Below are 17,405 nucleotides of genomic sequence, written 5' to 3'. Positions count from 1 at the left end.
TTCCTTCTTTCCATAGATGCTGCCTCACCCGCTGAATTTCTCCAGCATTTGTTGTCCACCTTTGCTTTTCCAGCATCTGCAGTTCTTTCTTAAACACCTGGTTCAGTTCAGTGAAAGTACAGTGAAAAAGGTTTTGTTGTGTGCTAATCAGTCAGTTGAAAGATAATACATGATTACAATTGAGCCATATAACAGCACATAATCCTCCCAACATTTCGCCACCTCCAGCGGGATCCTACCATTATCCAAATCTTCCCATCTCCACCCATTACCGCTTTCAGCAGAGACTGTTCCCTCCTCAACTCCCTGGTTAACTTGTCTCTTCCCATCCAAACCACCCCATTCCCAGGTACTTTCCCCAGCAACTGCAGGAGATGCAACACCTGTCCCTATACCTCCCCCTTCGACTCCATTCAAGGACACTGACAGTCTTTCCAGGTGAGTCATAGGTTCACTTGCACCACCTCCAACTTCATCTATTGTATCCGCTGCTCCAGGTGTGGACCTATATATCGGTGAGGCCAAGCGCAGGCTCGGCGATCGTTTTGCTGAACACCTCCGCTCAGTCCGTCTAATCCTACCTGATCTCCCAGGTCCTAAACATTTTAACTGCCCCCTCCCAGTCGCACACTGATCTTTCTGTCCTGGGCCTCCTCCATTGTCAGAGTGAGGCCCAGTGTAAATTGGAGGACAGCACATCATATTTTGCTTGGGCAGCTTACACCCCAGCTGTATGAATATTGACTTTATTAACTTCAAGTAACCCTTGTTTTCCCTCTCTCTCCATCCCTCCTCCCACCCAGTTCTAACACCAGTCTGACTGTCCCCCTGATTACATTTTATGTTTGCATTGTTCTCACCTTCTCCTAGCTAACAATGATCTATTCTACATTGTCCTTGATCTTCATTTATTTTGGTCTCTTATACTTTCTTATCTCTGTAACTCCTTCTCCCCTGCAGTCAGTCTGAAGAAGGGTCTCGACCCAAAACGTCACGCATTCCTTCTATCCACAATGCAGCCTGTCCCGCTGAGTTACTCCAGCATTTTGTGTCTATCTTTGGTTTAAACCAACAACTGCAGTTTCTTCCTAAACACATTTGATCACAAGCCTGTGAATCAGTGGTCCATCCTCCAGAGGAGAAAATGTTTGATTCTGTGGGACTTCTTCTGCAGGAGATGGTCAAAGTCAGAAATCAAGGGGGATCGAGAACCAGAGGACACAGGTTTAAGGTGAGGGAGGAAAGATTTAATAGAAATCTGAGGGGTATCATTTTCACACAAAAAGGGTGGTAGGGGTTTGAAACCAGCTGCCAGAGGAGGTAGTTGAGGCAGGTACTATCACAACATTTAAGAAAAATTTAGACAGATACATAGATAGGACAGGTTTCGAGGGATATCAGCCAAACCAAGGGAGGTGGGTGGGTGAGGGTATGTTGGGCTTAAGGGCATGTTTCTTTGCAATTTTATAGGCGAACACGGAGCGTCAGTGACTGTTTTACCTGGGTCAGACACTGACGCTCCGCAGTCGGTGAAAAAAATCGCAAAGTGGGACAGGCCCTTTACGGGAACAACAGCAACAGAATAATTTGCAGCGGTGTCGAGCGCCAATCCGCTGACTGAGCCGCTGGTTCACAAACAAGCAGCAACTCCACAGGGCAAGGCAGGGAACAAGGATAAGGCAGGATCTCTCTGAGAAGCGCCGGCACAGTTTGCATCAGGTCGTCCGCTGTCCACATCAGCCAAGCTTTCCTTCGCTTGCCAAGCTGGGAAAAATGATACGGCTTTTAGGTTGCCCTGCGGGACTTTAGCTGGCCATTGGCAACCGTTAATTTTGAACCCTGTAAGACCTCTTACGGAGCCACATTCATAAATTCTAGGAACAGAATTAGTCAATTCGACCCATCCAGTAAACTCCGCAATTCAATCATGGCTGATCTAGCTTTCCCTCTCAACCCCATTCTCCTGCCTTCTCCCCATAACCCCTCACACCCTAACATTAGATGTTAGAATAGTTTGTAGAGATATCATCAACACCATATTAATTTTTCCCCAATTATTTCATATACTGAGATAGAATATCAATCAATTAATCAATCAGTTTTATTCGTCACATTGCACATGAAGTGCAAGTGAAATTAATTTGTCAGCATCGGTACAATGATAAAGAACACACAAAAAGACACAAAAAATTTAACACAAACATCCACCACAGCATTCATCACTGTGGTGGAAGGCACAAAATTTGGCCAGTCCTCCTCCATTTTCCCCCGTGGTCGGGACCTCAACCCTCCGCAGCCGCCGCTGTGGGCGTCCAGATGTGCAGACAGGTAAGTAAGTCCAGGTAAGTACAGAATCGGCTATTCGCCACCGGAGACCGCGGCTTCAAGTTGGTGTAGGCTGCAGGCAGGCGGTCGAAGATATTGTGATATAACTTTTTTAAATTTTGCATTCATCTAGAATCTCTCTTGAACAGTAGCATTGAAGGAAAACGTGAATGTTAACAACATTTTCAAAAGTCTCCATTCAACCTCTGTCAATGTTATTGCAACAATTCGATGAGAAATGTAACCTTGCAATGTTTCTTCTGGGACAGGCTTTTGTTCATTTGAAATTAACAATCTGATGATCCAGAACAGATAATTTTATTCTCAGAATGGACCAGGCAAAAACACATTGGAGTTGCATTTAGTGATAAACTTACAGAAAACCCCACCCGTTCAACATTATAACACAATGTTCATCTGAAGACTACTCAATAACTGATTTGGCAGCATAGCCAACACTAGCACCCGTGCCCGCCACGGCAGCCGTTGCACTTGCAGTTAATCCAATGGCTCCTTGAAGAATAGAAGAAAAATATATTTGTCATATTTTCCCACGACATAGAAAGAAGACATTCAGCATAATTAGTTATGAGTTCAGAGATTAGTTTAGAGATACAGCATTGAAACAGGCCCTTCGGCTCACCGACCATCGATCAAACATGGTAAATTTGATGTAATCCCACTTTCTCTTCCACTTCCTACACACTAGGGGCAATTTACAGAGGGCAATCAACCTATAAACCCGCACGTCTGTGGGTTGTGGGAGGAAACCCATGTGAGAACGTGCAAACTCCACACAAACAACACCCGAGGTCAGAATTGAGCCCAGTGTCTCTGGTTCTGTGTGGCAACAACTCTACCAGCTGGGTACAGTACATGACTATCGATCCCATTCCCCAACAGCCCATGTCCACGTGACATTTGCTCCCCAATTTTCCTGCCTTCCACTAAGATTTGGAACTAATTACAGTTGGTAGTTAACTCACCAGCACAGGGAAACTGGAACACTCAGAGGAAGCTCACACAATCACTGGGAGAATGTGCAAGACCCACATTGACAGCAAGAGTAGTTAGAACCAAATGTGGCAGGTAGCAGCATTAACTTACGAGCAACTGTGCCGACTAAGCAGCACATAACTAAACATATAGCAATACAGGTCCACCAGTGATTTTCCTGCAATTAATGGTCCCGCACCTCCTTTAAATTACGAGAGGTGACATGATGTTCACTGGGTGGCCACAGGTGGCGCTGCGTGTGGCGAATGCTCTTTCCGTCCCAAATTAGTTATTTGTTTACATCTGCAGCTGTTGGTGGTAATCCCTCGGCTATATGTAATTCCAATCTGATCTTGCTTACATATAACAGTAGCTATGGATTAGAACCATGGTCCAAGTGACAGTCGTGGTGTCAAGCATAAACACATTTAATATTTGTTTTATTTAGGTTTCTGGCAGTCCATGATGATACACTGACATGGGAGAGGAATAATGAGTGGGTCAGAGGTACATTGTTGTATCATTATAACGTGACCTCAGTTTGTCTGGCAAAATGGATAATCTGGAAAGACTTTGGAACAAAGGGTGCCATAATAAAAAGCATAAAATCATACCGGCAGACTGCAAAGTTGCCACAACACCACCAGCCACTGTCGCTCCTCCATTCATAGCAGCAAACGCGGACATCGTACTTGCTGCCGCAGATCCAGCTGTTATTCCAGCGGCAGTGAACCCAAGTGCCCCGACAGCAAGTGGGGCAGCAACCACTGCAGTAACTGCAAAGTAGGACATAAAATGAGGTGATAAGAGAACTAAAAATGTGTGTTATAACACACCAATGCATTTGGGCTGTTGGCTGCCACCAATGAGAATTTAAGAGTCAACCATATTTGGTGGATCTGGAGACCAAGTAAAAAGGGTAGATTTCACATTGGTGAATTATTTCACATTGGTGAATTATTTATTTTGTGGTGATTAATAATGAGAACTAATAACTTTGATCAATTCCTGTTTATTAATTGACTTTGAATGGAGGGACGTGAACTGTAATGTCTAGATCACTAACCAACTATTATAACCACTGTGCCACCATCTTTCAATGCCAATTGATAATGTGACATCCAGTTGAGGTGTAGTTATTGGAGTGCTAGGGAAAACCCAATTTGTCAAAGGGCTTATTCTTTAGATGAGATAAGGCTTCAAATTAACCATTTGCTTCCACAGTGCAACAGAAGATGTCACATATAATGAACAGCAGTGGACAGGGAGTCCAGCTCTGGGCAACTCATGAAATAAATGCCATAGGTAGTTATTTGTTCATTTCCTGTTCATGAGCCATTTCCACCCACAAATTGGTTGCTACATCTGCTTTGGTAACAAGAGTGACTGCTTGTAAACACTTTGAGAAAGTTCAAGAAAATGTCATAAGGTTCTATCAATGTAAGCTGTTTATGTACCTGCACCTCCAGCAATCCAGGCAACTGTCGACCAATCTGTAAATGCAAGGACCAAATACAAACATTAGTCGAGTATTCAATAAGATCAAATGCAAGATTCTCATTTTGACCTGGAGCGGACAAAATGTGTAGGAAAGAAGAAGGTTCTCGACCCGAAATGTCACCCAGTCCTGTCCCGCTGAGTTACTCCAGCATTTTGTGTCTCCCTTCTCATTTGATCTGATGGCTATACAGGTGCACAACCTTTTATCCGAAAGCCTTGGGACCAGACACTTGTCGGATTTCGGAATTTTTCGGATTTCCGAATGGAAGATTTTTAGCGTAGATTAGGTAGGTAGCGCGGGCGGCTTGAAAAGTCTGGAGCGGCTGCCTCCTCCCCGGAGAATCATTGCATAAATGTTAGTCAGTTAGTTTGGAGGGATTTTATGTGGTGGGGGGGGGGGTGAAGGGGGGAAACTTTAATTCTTAGTCCCCTACCTGGTCGGAGAGGCGGGGAGCGGGCAATGTCTTACCGGGTCGCCGTGCAGTAAGTTACGGAGTGCTGTGGCTGCCGACTCCCAACATCGCGGAGCTGGGAGCTGCGGGCGTCCGGCCGCGGTTGGAGCTCCGACCCCGGCAACTCTACCCCTGGCTGCGCGGCGCTCCAAATCCAGCGCGGCCCGCGGCCGGACGCCCGCAGCCCCAGCGCCGCGATGTTGGGAGTCGGCGGCGTCGCAGCGCTGGGATACCAGCGGGGAGCGGGCAATGCCTTACCAGGTCGCCGTGCGGTAAGCTCCGGAGCGCTGTGGCCGCCGACACACAACATGTCGGCGGCCACAGCGGTGCTGGGGCTGCGGGCGTCCGGCCGCGGGCCGCGCTGGATTTGGAGCGCCGCGCAGCCAGGGGTAGAGTTGCTGGGCTTTGGTGTGCAGATGACATCCTGGAAAAATTGGCCGGTTTTCGGAGTTTTTCGGTTTCCGGAACTCCGGATAAAAGGTTGTGCACCTGTACTTGTAACAAGTCGACCATGCTAAATTATGATACCTCTCTGCAGGTTTTTTGCAGGTTATTTCTGCAATTTCCAAAGTACTTTCCCTCATGATACAAGTGTAAATAATGACAGACACAATTAATGTATAAAAGAGGAAGAGAATAAAATGAGAATAAACGAGGAAGGAAAACTAAAACAGATTCTTAAGCAATTCTGTAAGAAAGGGGATCTAAGCTGCTGATAGTGATCTTACAAAATGTTCCAGATGCTGCAAAGTTTCTAATAGATTGGAAACCTATAAATAGAATACACTATCCATGAAGGAAGAAAGAAAAGGGAGGAGGGTTAGTCTGACATCTGGTGTTGGTGACCATTATTAAGGAAATTATAAAAAAAATACACTGAGAAAACAATAATATGATAGGGCATAACAAGCTGGGTGGGGTTATCAGGTTATTTAAAGGCATTCATCAGAATTCCTGTAAAAGGTTGCTCCATAGGCTACTAACTTCAGGTATTGCGGGTAATAAATAAGTCAATGTGCAGGATGGATAGAATACAAGAGTAGGAAAATCTTGCTCATTTTATAGATAATGGGGAATCAAGAGTCATGAGAGTCACAAGGCTGTTTTCTCAAAACTATAACTTTAGGTACAAAACTTAATCAACGTCACTTGCAGAACCACGTATCTTTGAACCACTCTGCTCTTTTGTATTCATCGTTGTTTACTTAGTGAGCTTCATGCAAACAAGGAATTTCATTGCACCCTGGTGTATATATAGAACATTAAAGTGAATCTGAGTCTTAAATCCGTTGTGCTGCCGCAAAGTGGGGAATTGCTTCCACATTCAGTCCGCCAGCGCTTGTATCAATGAACACATGAAAAAGGAAAGAAATGCAAGCAAAGCAAGTGCCTCTGTACAGCACAATATTAACAGTTAAAATTAATACATATGCATTATGTTGGGAGAAAGGAGGGTGAGAAGATGAGGGTTGAGTGGAAAGAAATGGAAGTTACCTATGTTAAACGAAGGTAGGCTTGAACCTATAAAAGAGCAGATTAATAGCAGAATGAGATCATTTTAATATTTATTTTTCATATACAAACACTCACGCCAACTATTTCACCAATCCCCCATTCCCTTGCCAGATGTGTTAACTTCCTTCAACACGTCGTCTTTTGGTGAAAATATTGATTAATAATCTCTAACTTTTATCTACCTCACAAACTTTATTCTCAATGTTCTCCATTTTGATGGGTCTCAGGGATCTTAAGCTTCCATCCGTGCTCATCCTCATTCAATGTGAATGATTCTCTTCCAGTCCTTTGAGTTGTGCCCCTCTTGGTCACTTGTTAATAGGGAGGTTGCATCAGCAGTCGGGTCACGACCCCTGACCCGTACTGTTGCCATGCAACGCCAACTGGAGTACACGCGGTGAACTGCAGGTAAGCACCTACCAATCTTTCCAGTGTAACGGGCCCGTCTTCTTTCCCAGCATCTGGACTCCACATTGACGGATCCTACACTCGCAGACCCCGGGCTGTCTATCCCCACGGCCGGGAGATGGGGGGCGGTGGTCTGGGGGGGGGGGGGGGGGGGGGGGGGGGGGGGGAGTGCCAATGCAGCGTGGTCAGTGACTCTGGGTGGGCGGAGGGACCAGACTGTCTCCAAATCTGCTGCAGCTGACAGGGATGTTGCCGGGTGGTCGGTGGTGGGGGTGTGCACGGGGACCTTTCCGGGTTTTCGTCCCCGTGTGTCTGATGCCAGGAGCTGCGGCCCCGCTCCATCCGGCCCTGTGTGTGGGCGCTGCAGACCCATAGCCCGTGACAGTGCGGCTGCACAGGGGGAGGGTGGGCGGAGGGCGGCAGTGCATGGACAGCGCTGACCTTGGGGGGTGAGTCGGGGCTGACCCAAGGGATGCGCTCCTTCGGCCGTTTACACCTTGGTGCTCGGGTTCAGAGCAAAGATACTGGAGCATTTGATTCAGAGTGCTCAGTCACGCTCCACAATAATTTACAGCGCAAATATTTACAATGTTGGCGTTTTTTAACAGGTAAGAAAGTACATGCTTTGTGTGATAACAGTGTATGCCGGAAGCTGCCATGTCCCCCAGATGGATTGAGCTGCTCCGTGCGTCACGCCCTTTGACCCGATGACCTTACGTGCAACCCCTCTATACCTTTTCCCAATCCTCCTTTGGACTATTTCCCTATTTAGGTGGTATAGTTGCCAACTTCAATTGTTAGGTCGTTTTTTCCCCTCTAACTTTTCCTTTGATGCGATTGTTTAGAGTTCAGAGATGCAGTGTAGAAATAGTCCATTTGGTCCACCAAGTCCACGCCAACTGTCGATCACCCATACACTAGTTCCATGTTCTACACACTAGGGTCAATTTAGAGAAGCCAAGACCAGGACATCTTTGGAGCGCGGACAGAAACCGGAGCACACGGAGATAACCCAGACACAGGGTGAATGTACAAACTCAGCACAGACGGAACCCATAGTCAGGATCATACCCAGGTCTCTGGCGCTGTGAGGCAGCAGCTCTACTGCTGCACCATTGTGCCACCCTAATAGCTGAAGAATTTGCACCCAAAACACAAGCATATCCCACATACAGTGTGTTAATGAATGAAGTTTGTGGAGTTAATACTTTGGGCATCTGGAGTCTAGAAAGTATCGAGTCCCAACTGCCTAAACATTGCTTCCTTCTGTTCCCAACCCTTTCATTTCTAAAAAACAAAGAAGCTGTAAGATTCAGGAAATCTGAAATGAAATGAGAAAATGCTGGAATCTCTTTGAAGGTCATGCAGCATCTGTGAAAAATAAATCACATTAATATTTCAGGTTGGAGATCATCTGATAACCAGGAAGATTAAACCTGTTTCATTCTTCATACATGCTGCCTGACCTTGTGAGTAATACCACCATTTTCTGTTTGTATTACATTTTTAAATCTAAGGTTCAAGATAACTATTCAATGCAACTTTACTGCTCACTTAGTTCTTAATAAAATAATTTTACTATTAAAGAGAGACTGTTCAGTAAGCTGGTGGCAGGATCAATGTTACACAGTATCTAGAACACTACAAATAACGATAAATGCTCAATTATTTTAAATCAATCAGGATCATTATATGCATTCATTTCTCACCTGTATTGAAAGCAGCAGATAAGAGCAACACGGTGTAAACCAGGTGCAGCATTTTTCACAATATCTTCCAAGGATCAATAATGCAGGATTCAATGCAATGTGATTTTCCTGTGTGAAGTAAATGACATTAAAAAAAGTTTTAAGCAAAGATTGTGTGTGAATTCTTCACTCAGCACGAAGGGTCTCCACCTGAAACGTCACCCATTCCCTCTCTCCAGAAATGCTCCCTGTCACTCCAGCTTTTTGTAAACCAGCATCTGCAGTTCCTTCCTACACAATAAGTGTCAACGTCGTCCCTTTTATAAATACACCGATGCATACGCAATGAATATAGAAATGGCATTATGGAAAAGTCATATAATTGGAAACTAAATTCTGCCTTGAATCACTGCATCAACATGTCCTTGCTGCTAAACCCAAATCCAGCACAAAATAGCAAATCACTCACCAAAGGCTAGAATATGCTGCAAACTGCACTTGTAATCTGACTCCAAGCGCAGGTTGTGCACAGACACAGTTTGCCTCCGGAAAATTGCTTCGACTGCGGCTGCGTTATTTAACTAAACCGCATCATTAAGTTCAGTTTCGTTTTCCTCAAACACACAAAAGGCTGCAGATGCTGGAATCTGAAACGAAACCTAGAGGAATTGTTCGAAGAACATTGATTGGCTCTTTTGTTTTGCTTGGTTTCCAGCGAGAGTTGTTTGGGATCTATTTACATCTCTAGTCACACTGAAAACGATTCCACCCCCAGCCTGACTCAGTTGAATTCATTTGAACTGGGATCTGTACCCCACGGTGTCTTTTTTAAATTTCAATAATAAATTTTATTAATGTAAAAAAAAACATAAATCCTGCAAAAATTGTCTTAGTGTCTGTACATTCCATAGTGTCCTATTGAGTTGTGTTGACACCCGAACAGAACCCTGGTTCGATCCTGACTACGGTGCCGTCTGTACGGACTTTGTACGTTCTCCCCGTGACCTGTGTGGGTTTTCACCGGGGTCTCCAGTCTCCTCCCACACTCCAAAAAGACTTACAGGTTTGCAGGATAATTGCCTTGGTCAATTGTAAATTGTCCCTGGTGTAGGATAATGTAAGCGTGCGGGGATCGCTGGTCGGCGTGGTCTGTCAGCCAAATGGCCTGTTTCCGCGCTGTATCTCTGAACTAAACTAAACCAAACTAAGAACACCATTGCCACTCATGTGGTCCCCCTGGGGTAATCTCCCTTCTCTTGTTTGAAGGATGCCCCCACTGAACTCTACCCCTCAATATCCAGCAGTAAAACAACCCCAAACTGTGGTCTTTCCCAACAGTATTGCATTGGCTGCACCAAGCTTCAGTTCCCTCCCACTGCATGTATTCCTGCAGTCTGGAATGGGCCAGTTAGCAATGTTCCTGCACCCTGCGTTAGATGTATACTGTAGGGGCAGATTAAAGATCAGATCAATTGTGAGTTGAAGGAGCAATCGGGCTAAACCTGCTGGCTGATCCCCAGTACAGTTCTGAAGAAGTGTCTCGACCCAAAACATCACCATTCCTTCTTTCCATAGATGCTGCCTCACCCGCTGAAGTTCTCCAGCAATTTATGTCCACGTTTGCTTTTTCCAGCATCTGCAGTTCTTTCTTAAACACCTGGCTCAGTTCAGTGAAAGTACAGTGAAAAAGGTTTTGTTGTGTGCTAATCAGTCAGTGGAAAGATAACATATGATTACAATTGAGCCATATAACAGCACATAATCCTCCCAACATTTCGCCACCTCCAGCGGGATCCTACCATTATCCAAATCTTCCCATCTCCACCCATTACCGCTTTCTGCAGAGACTGTTCCCTCCGCAACTCCCTGGTTAGCTTGTCCCTTCCAACCCAAACCACCCCATTCCCAGGTACTTTCCCCTGCAACCGCAGGAGATGCAACACCTGTCCCTGTACCTCCCCCTTCGACTCCATCCAAGGACACTGACAGTCTTTCCAGGTGAGGCAGAGGTTCACTTGCACCGCCTCCAACTTCATCTATTGTATCCGCTGCTCCAGGTGTGGACCTATATATCGGTGAGGCCAAGCGCAGGCTCGGCGATCGTTTTGCTGAACACCTCCGCTCAGTCCGTCTAATCCTACCTGATCTCCCAGGTCCTAAACATTTTAACTTCCCCCTACCAGTCCCACACTGATCTTTCTGTCCTGGGCCTCCTCCATTGTCAGAGTGAGGCCCAGTGTAAATTGGAGGACAGCACATCATATTTTGCTTGGGCAGCTTACACCCCAGCTGTATGAATATTGACTTTGTTAACTTCAAGTAACCCTTGTTTTCCCTCTCTCTCCATCCCTCCTCCCACCCAGTTCTAACACCAGTCTGACTGTCCCCCTGATTACATTTTATCAGTTTGCGTTGTTCTCACCTTCTCCTAGCTAACAATGATCTATTCTACATTGTCCTTGATCTTCATTTCTTTTGGTCTCTTATACTTTATCTCGGTAACACCTTCTCCCCTGCAGTCAGTCTGAAGAAGGGTCTCGACCCAAAACGTCACGCATTCCTTCTATCCACAGATGCAGCCTGTTCCGCTGAGTTACTCCAGCATTTTGTGTCTATCTTTGGTGTAAACCAGCATCTGCAGTTTCTTTCTAAACACCTTTGATCACAAGTTTGTGAATCAGTGGTCCAGCCTCAAGAGGAGAAGATGTTTGATTCTGTGGGATTTCTTCTTCCGGAGATGGGGACACAGGTTTAAGGTGAGGGAGGAAAGATTTAAGAGGAATCTGAGGGGCATCTTTTTCACCTTTTGCATCTTTTGGTGGGTGTACGGAACAAGCTGCCAGAGGAGGTAGTTGAGGCAGGTACTATCACAACATTTAAGAAAAATTTAGACAGTACATGGATAGGACAGGTTTAGAGGGATATGGGCCAAACACAGGGAGGTGGGTGAGTGTGGGTATGTTGGGCTGAAGGGCCTGTTTCCAAGCTGTAAGACTCCATGACTAAGTCATTTGGGAGAATACCAAGAACACCATAACTCACACACAATCTCCGGCATTAGTTTGCTGTTGTGAGGGCACTCCTCATCAGATACCTCATGCACAGCCAGTCTCAGTTCTATTGCATGCTGTGGTTTGTCCACCCTAATAATTGTCCACCTCTTTGTGGACAGTGTGTTTGGCAAGAAGCTCTGGAAAGGGATATAGAGGACTTGGTTATGATCAATTCCAGGTTCCTGAACTCAGTTGGGCTGGGTCTTGTGTATTAGTCTCTCAAACGTTACACCGGCAATATTGGGGCTGGATATTCTAGATAAAGGTGCTTCAATGATTAATCTGCTCTTGGCTTCCCAAAATCTGGACATTTAGGATGCAGTCATGGATAAAGGAAAATGGTGTTTATTTAAATATGTATACCTCAGAATAATTCTCACATCTTTAATTCAAGCCACAACAGTTCAAATTCGGTGTACTGTGTAAACAAACTACACATGAGAAGCAATGCCAAATGCTTCTAAGGTTGTTCATTGAAATGTGGCTTATAATATCAAAACAATTGTAAATTAAACCAGTAGCAAGATAATTAATTCAGATCAGTAAAACTGAATGCTTTACATGTGGACTTTTAATAATCAAATACATTTTGGATCATATTCAGGGTTTAGGAAGAATGGTAATTTATTGAGGTTATTTTCTCCAGAGTCCAAGCAATGCACCGGTTACAGCACCTCCAGCCCCGACTGCTGCATTAGCAACGGATGACAGTCCTGCTGCTCCTATAAAGGAAAGGGAAAAATAAATAAGAATAAACTGCAAACAATCTGAGACACCCTGAAATTATTAACAATCAACACCTTATTTCTGAGCAGCATAGGTACAATGCCACCTGGCGCTCACTCAAGAAGGCAGCATCTATCATTAAGGATCCCCACCATCCAAACCATGCCTGGGCAGGAGGTACAGAAGCCTGAAGTCACACATCACCAGGTTCAGGAACAGCTTCTTTCCTACATCTCTGCCCACTGGATTTGTTCGATTATCCTCTACATACCTTTGCCTGCCTCCATAGCTGCTGCATTAATTTCCCCCTCCCCCTCCCGTGTAGCACATTTAAATCTCCATTCTAGGATATTGGGGGCCTACAGTTTAGGTGCAGGATTCCCATAAAGTTAGTTTGCAATTAACTCAACTTTGCTGAGGCTCTATAAGGCACAGGTCAGGCTGTATTGAGAGAAGTTTTGGGCCTCACATCCGAGGTAGGATGTGTTGGTCTTGGAGAGGGTCCAGTGGAGGTTTAGGAGAATGATCCAAGGAATGATTGGGTTAACAGATGAGTGTTTGATGGTATTGGGCCTGTACTCGCTCGCTGGAGTTTAGAAGGATGTGGGGGAAGGATTGAAACTTACTGAATAGTGAAAGGTCTGGTTAGAGTGGATGTGGAGAGGATGTTTCTACCAGTGGCAGAGTCTAGGACCATAGCCCAAAGATATTTTAAAGTGGAATTTGACAGATCCTTGATTAGTACAGGTGTCATGGATAAGGGGAGGTGAAGGCAGGTGAATGAGGTTGAGAGGGAAAGACAAATCAGCCATGATTAAATGGCAGAGTAGATTTGATGGGCCAAATGGCCTAGTTCTGCTCCTATAACTTATTAACTTCTTTCTTTTTCATTTACAGAAAGGCCAAAACAGATTATATTTGCACCCTGTTGAAATTAAAAAGTAGCACAATTATATTATTTAGACAAGATTTAGGTTTAGTTTATTGTCGCGTATAAGAGGTATAATGAAAAGCTTTTGTTGAAAACATTTTTGTAACTGTTGAGCATTTAATGTAAAAAGTTATTCTACATCAATTTTCAGCACAAAAGATTTAAGCAAGGAAGATTAAAAAATGCTCATTTCTTTTCACTGGACTTTACCAGCTGATTGAAGAGTAGCCACCATGCTTCCAGCTGCAACACCTCCTCCATTGGCAACAGCTGCGGCACCCATCATCTTTGCAGCGACAGAACCGGCTGTTACCCCAGAGCCGGTGAAGCCTGTTGCCGCTAAACCGGCAGGGACTGCAGCAATGAAAGCGACTAGAGGAAGAAACATGCCATTTGATCAGAGTACATTAAAACAGGAGCTGAACACCAACCAAGAACACACAGGCATTTAGGCGGTACAGTCTATGCAATTTAATGATGGGCCAGGTAACACTCCACACAACATGCACTATTCACTGTGTAGGAAGGAACTGCTGGTTTACACCGAAGATTGACACAAAATGCTGGAGTAACTCAGCGGGACAGGCAGCATCTCTGGAGAGTAGGAATGGGTGACGTTTCGGGTCGAGACCCTTCTTCACTACTCACGTCTATTATGGGCGATTTGTCTCAACACTACGTTTTAATGATCACTTCGGTACCAAATCAAAGGGGCTGTGCTATGGGCACGTTGTGGCTGGCATAAAGCTGAAGGGGCACATACACAGCACATTTAATCTCTCATCTTAGTATCTTACAGGACCTCCTCCCTCGACTCAGCAAAGCCTTTAATGAAACCTGTTCAAATAAGTAGCAAGAAACTGTGCAGTACAGACACTGAGGAGAAAGGGTAATTTCTCTCTAAACAGCAGTCAGAAAAAGAAAATACTGAATTAGGGTATCAGTGTCATAAAATTCTATGCTCTGACTGTTCAGCTCACCCAAACCAATGTATCCACTTGCACTAATCTCATTTAGTCTCAGGTAGACAAAAATGGTGGATAAACTCAGCGGGTGAGGCAGCATCTATGGAGCGAAAGAACAGGTGACGTTTCAGGTCGAGACCCTTCTTCAGACTCATGTGGGGGTGTGGGTAGAAGAAAGGAAGATGCGGAGACAGTAGGCTGTGGGAGAGCTGGGAAGGGGAGGGGAAGGAGGGAGAAAGCAAGGACTACCTGAAATTGGAGATGTCAATTTTCATACCGCTGGGGTGTAAACTTCCCAAGTTAAATATGAGGTGCTGCTCCTCCAAATTGTGGTGGGAATCTGGCCATGGAGGAGGCCCAGGACAGAATAGTCAGATTTGGAATGGGATGGGGAGTTGAAGTGCTGAGCCTCCGGGAGATCAGGTTGGTTTAATCTTATTTAGTATCATTTTATTTTCCCACCCATATTGTGTGGAAGTTAAAAGATTTAAACTTTACAAAATGGATTCAGCTAAAACTAAGATAAGCTCTTCACCTTCTCCTATTAAATTGCAAAGCCAGCAAAAAGCAGTAACCCTTGTTCTCAGTACACTAACAAGGATAAGAAAATAATATAACATAAGCGAGATAACAAGTACAGCTTCGTGAATGTCTCCTCTATAATATAAACATTTAGAGGAGGTTCAGGCTCTTAGCACTAACCCTTGCTCTATAAGATTACTAGACTAAGTGGGACCTGTTGGGTCAGTGGGAGGGGGGCGGGGGCTTTCTGGAGCACTAGTATGGGTGTTGTGGGCTGAAGGGACTGGTTTCCAGAGTACTAGTATGGACATTGTGGACTAAATGGATTCTTGGGCTGGCAGTATAGTATATTTTATATTAAATGTATCTTAGATAATCTTGTATTGAAAAGAAGTTATATCTTAAAAAGTCTGATTAGGCAATGGGCCCCTCAGGCCATTTGGTCACAGGTCATTTGCTCTTTCTCAATGTCGCATTCGTGTGAAGTGTTGTAATGACATGGCCCAGTATTTATGACTGTTTATACGTCCAAGACCACAAGGCTGGAATAATAATGGATTCTGTATTAAGTTTGCTACGTAATTACACATATGTTGAGATAAGAGGTGATACATTTGAGCATGTTGTATCTTTTATTTTGGTATATATTAGCAATGTTAAGCGATATATTAGCGGGGATTGATGGTCAGTGCGGCCTTGGTGGGTCAAAGGGCCTTTTTCCGCGATGTAAAGGGCCTGTCCCACTTGGGCGTAATTTGCGTGAAGCGTAAATGATGTTGCATCGTGCATCGTGATGCGTAAATGATGTTGCATCGTGCATCGTGACGCGTAAATGATGTTGCATCGTGCGTCGTGACGCGTAAATGATGTTGCATCGTGCATCGTGACGCGTAAATGATGTTGCATCGTGCATCGTGACGCGTAAATGATGTTGCATCGTGCGTCGTGACGCGTAAATGATGTTGCATCGTGCATCGTGAAGCGTAAATGATGTTGCATCGTGCGTCGTGACGCGTAAATGATGTCGCAAATAACGCCCGTGGGACAGGCCCTTAACTCTAAACTAAACGAACTACCCCTTCATGTAATCCCATCCCCACTTTCCCCGTCCCCTCCACAGTCCCAAATCAGACCCAAGAACAAGTTCCTTCCTGGGCTCCCACTCAGTCAGAGGCCTCTGGTCATTCAGTAATCTAGATCTGCCAAATATTCCTGCTGATCCTGAACTGCAGGAAGAAGAGAGCATCGTCCGACAGAGGGCAAGACGTTTTTGTTCTGAGCAACCATGGTCACTAAACGGTGAAAATATAGAAGCAGTTCAGTAATGGTAAAGGATTCCACCCATTCCCCAGAACCTCAGAAATAAGAGGATCTATGTGCAGTTGTGGCTGGAACTACTCTACGAGTGTCAGCTGGTCCAGGCCAATGAATAGGCCAACCCTAACCGCTCCCACAATGTTTACTTATTGATTCCACTCACCAGCACCAGCGCCCACTAGAAGAACTTCCTTAAGAACCATGTCACTGTGAAGAGAAAAATAACCAATTTAAAATAAATCTTGCCTTGAAGTTGCGTTTACATACTTTGGAGAACGGTTTAAAGGTAAAGTATTTTTTCCCCACGAGATACACCATGTAAAAGGGCTTTAGGCCCATGCCGACCATCTATGCCCATTCACAGAAGTTCTACGTTATCCCGCTTACGTTGCCCCACTGTTGTCATTTATCATGCAAGGTAATTGTATACTATAACATGTGCTCTTCAACAAACAATAATGTGGTCACAAACACATCATTTCTTATAATGTCAAAGATAGACACAAAATGCTGGAGTAACTGTGGGACGGGCAGCATCTCTGGAGAGAAGGAATCGGTGACATTTTGGGTCAAGACCCTTCTTCAGATAATGTTATTGAATAAGGAGTATGTATATTCATCTGGACAACAAGATCTACTCCCTCTCCTGGCACTCTTTGATTCATAGCAAAGAGAATAATTTATATGGACTTGAGGGAAGTTTGGTTGAATTTCTTATTTGAGGGATGTCAGATTCAGCATTGAATCACCAGTACCCCACTGAGTTCTCAGAATGGATTCAAAGCTCAAGTGTGACTTGAATGTACAAGCCCGATTCACAGGTCCCTATCATGGCTCACACATCAGGAAACTAAACCTCTCTTTGTTCCTGCGGATACTCCAAAATTAATCGTGTAAACCACATAGTCATTTTGTAACCAAGTGCAAAGGAACGCCAGGTGAGTAGAAGCATAGAAGGCCATGTCGTTTAGTTGGAACTAGGAAAGAGAAGAGTACGTTCTCATTAT

At 44.7% G+C, this 17,405-nt stretch overlaps 2 protein-coding genes and 1 long non-coding RNA gene across 4 annotated transcripts in view; all 3 read right to left on the bottom strand.

Moving 5' to 3' along the window:
• Window positions 1-9,511, bottom strand: part of LOC116988538 (interferon alpha-inducible protein 27-like protein 2A) — a 59,057-nt gene extending 49,546 nt beyond the window's left edge. Inside the window, exons 1-6 of one of the 2 annotated variants that reach the window (XM_033045346.1) lie at window positions 9,354-9,511; window positions 8,906-9,013; window positions 6,768-6,794; window positions 4,779-4,814; window positions 3,936-4,097; window positions 2,421-2,838 (exon numbers count right to left, since the gene is read on the bottom strand). In XM_033045346.1, the coding sequence (XP_032901237.1) occupies window positions 2,750-2,838; window positions 3,936-4,097; window positions 4,779-4,814; window positions 6,768-6,794; window positions 8,906-8,957 (366 nt within the window). In that variant the 5' untranslated portion in view covers window positions 8,958-9,013; window positions 9,354-9,511 and the 3' untranslated portion in view covers window positions 2,421-2,749. Of the gene's footprint in view, window positions 1-2,420; window positions 2,839-3,935; window positions 4,098-4,778; window positions 4,815-6,767; window positions 6,795-8,905; window positions 9,014-9,353 lie in introns of those variants that run through there. The other variant, XM_033045344.1, reaches the window with a different exon arrangement.
• Window positions 1-17,405, bottom strand: part of LOC116988540 (interferon alpha-inducible protein 27-like protein 2A) — a 43,855-nt gene that overhangs the window by 15,077 nt on the left and 11,373 nt on the right. The gene's annotated exons all lie outside the window — the stretch shown is intronic.
• Window positions 12,491-13,924, bottom strand: LOC116988546. Its single transcript, XR_004415984.1, has 2 exons — window positions 13,805-13,924; window positions 12,491-12,659 (listed from the first exon to the last, which is right to left on the bottom strand). It is a non-coding gene; the product is annotated as an uncharacterized LOC116988546 (long non-coding RNA).

This window comes from Amblyraja radiata, chromosome 27 (assembly GCF_010909765.2).
Source record: "Amblyraja radiata isolate CabotCenter1 chromosome 27, sAmbRad1.1.pri, whole genome shotgun sequence".
Taxonomy (NCBI): domain Eukaryota; kingdom Metazoa; phylum Chordata; class Chondrichthyes; order Rajiformes; family Rajidae; genus Amblyraja; species Amblyraja radiata.
This window is presented reverse-complemented; position numbering and strand designations above follow the sequence as displayed.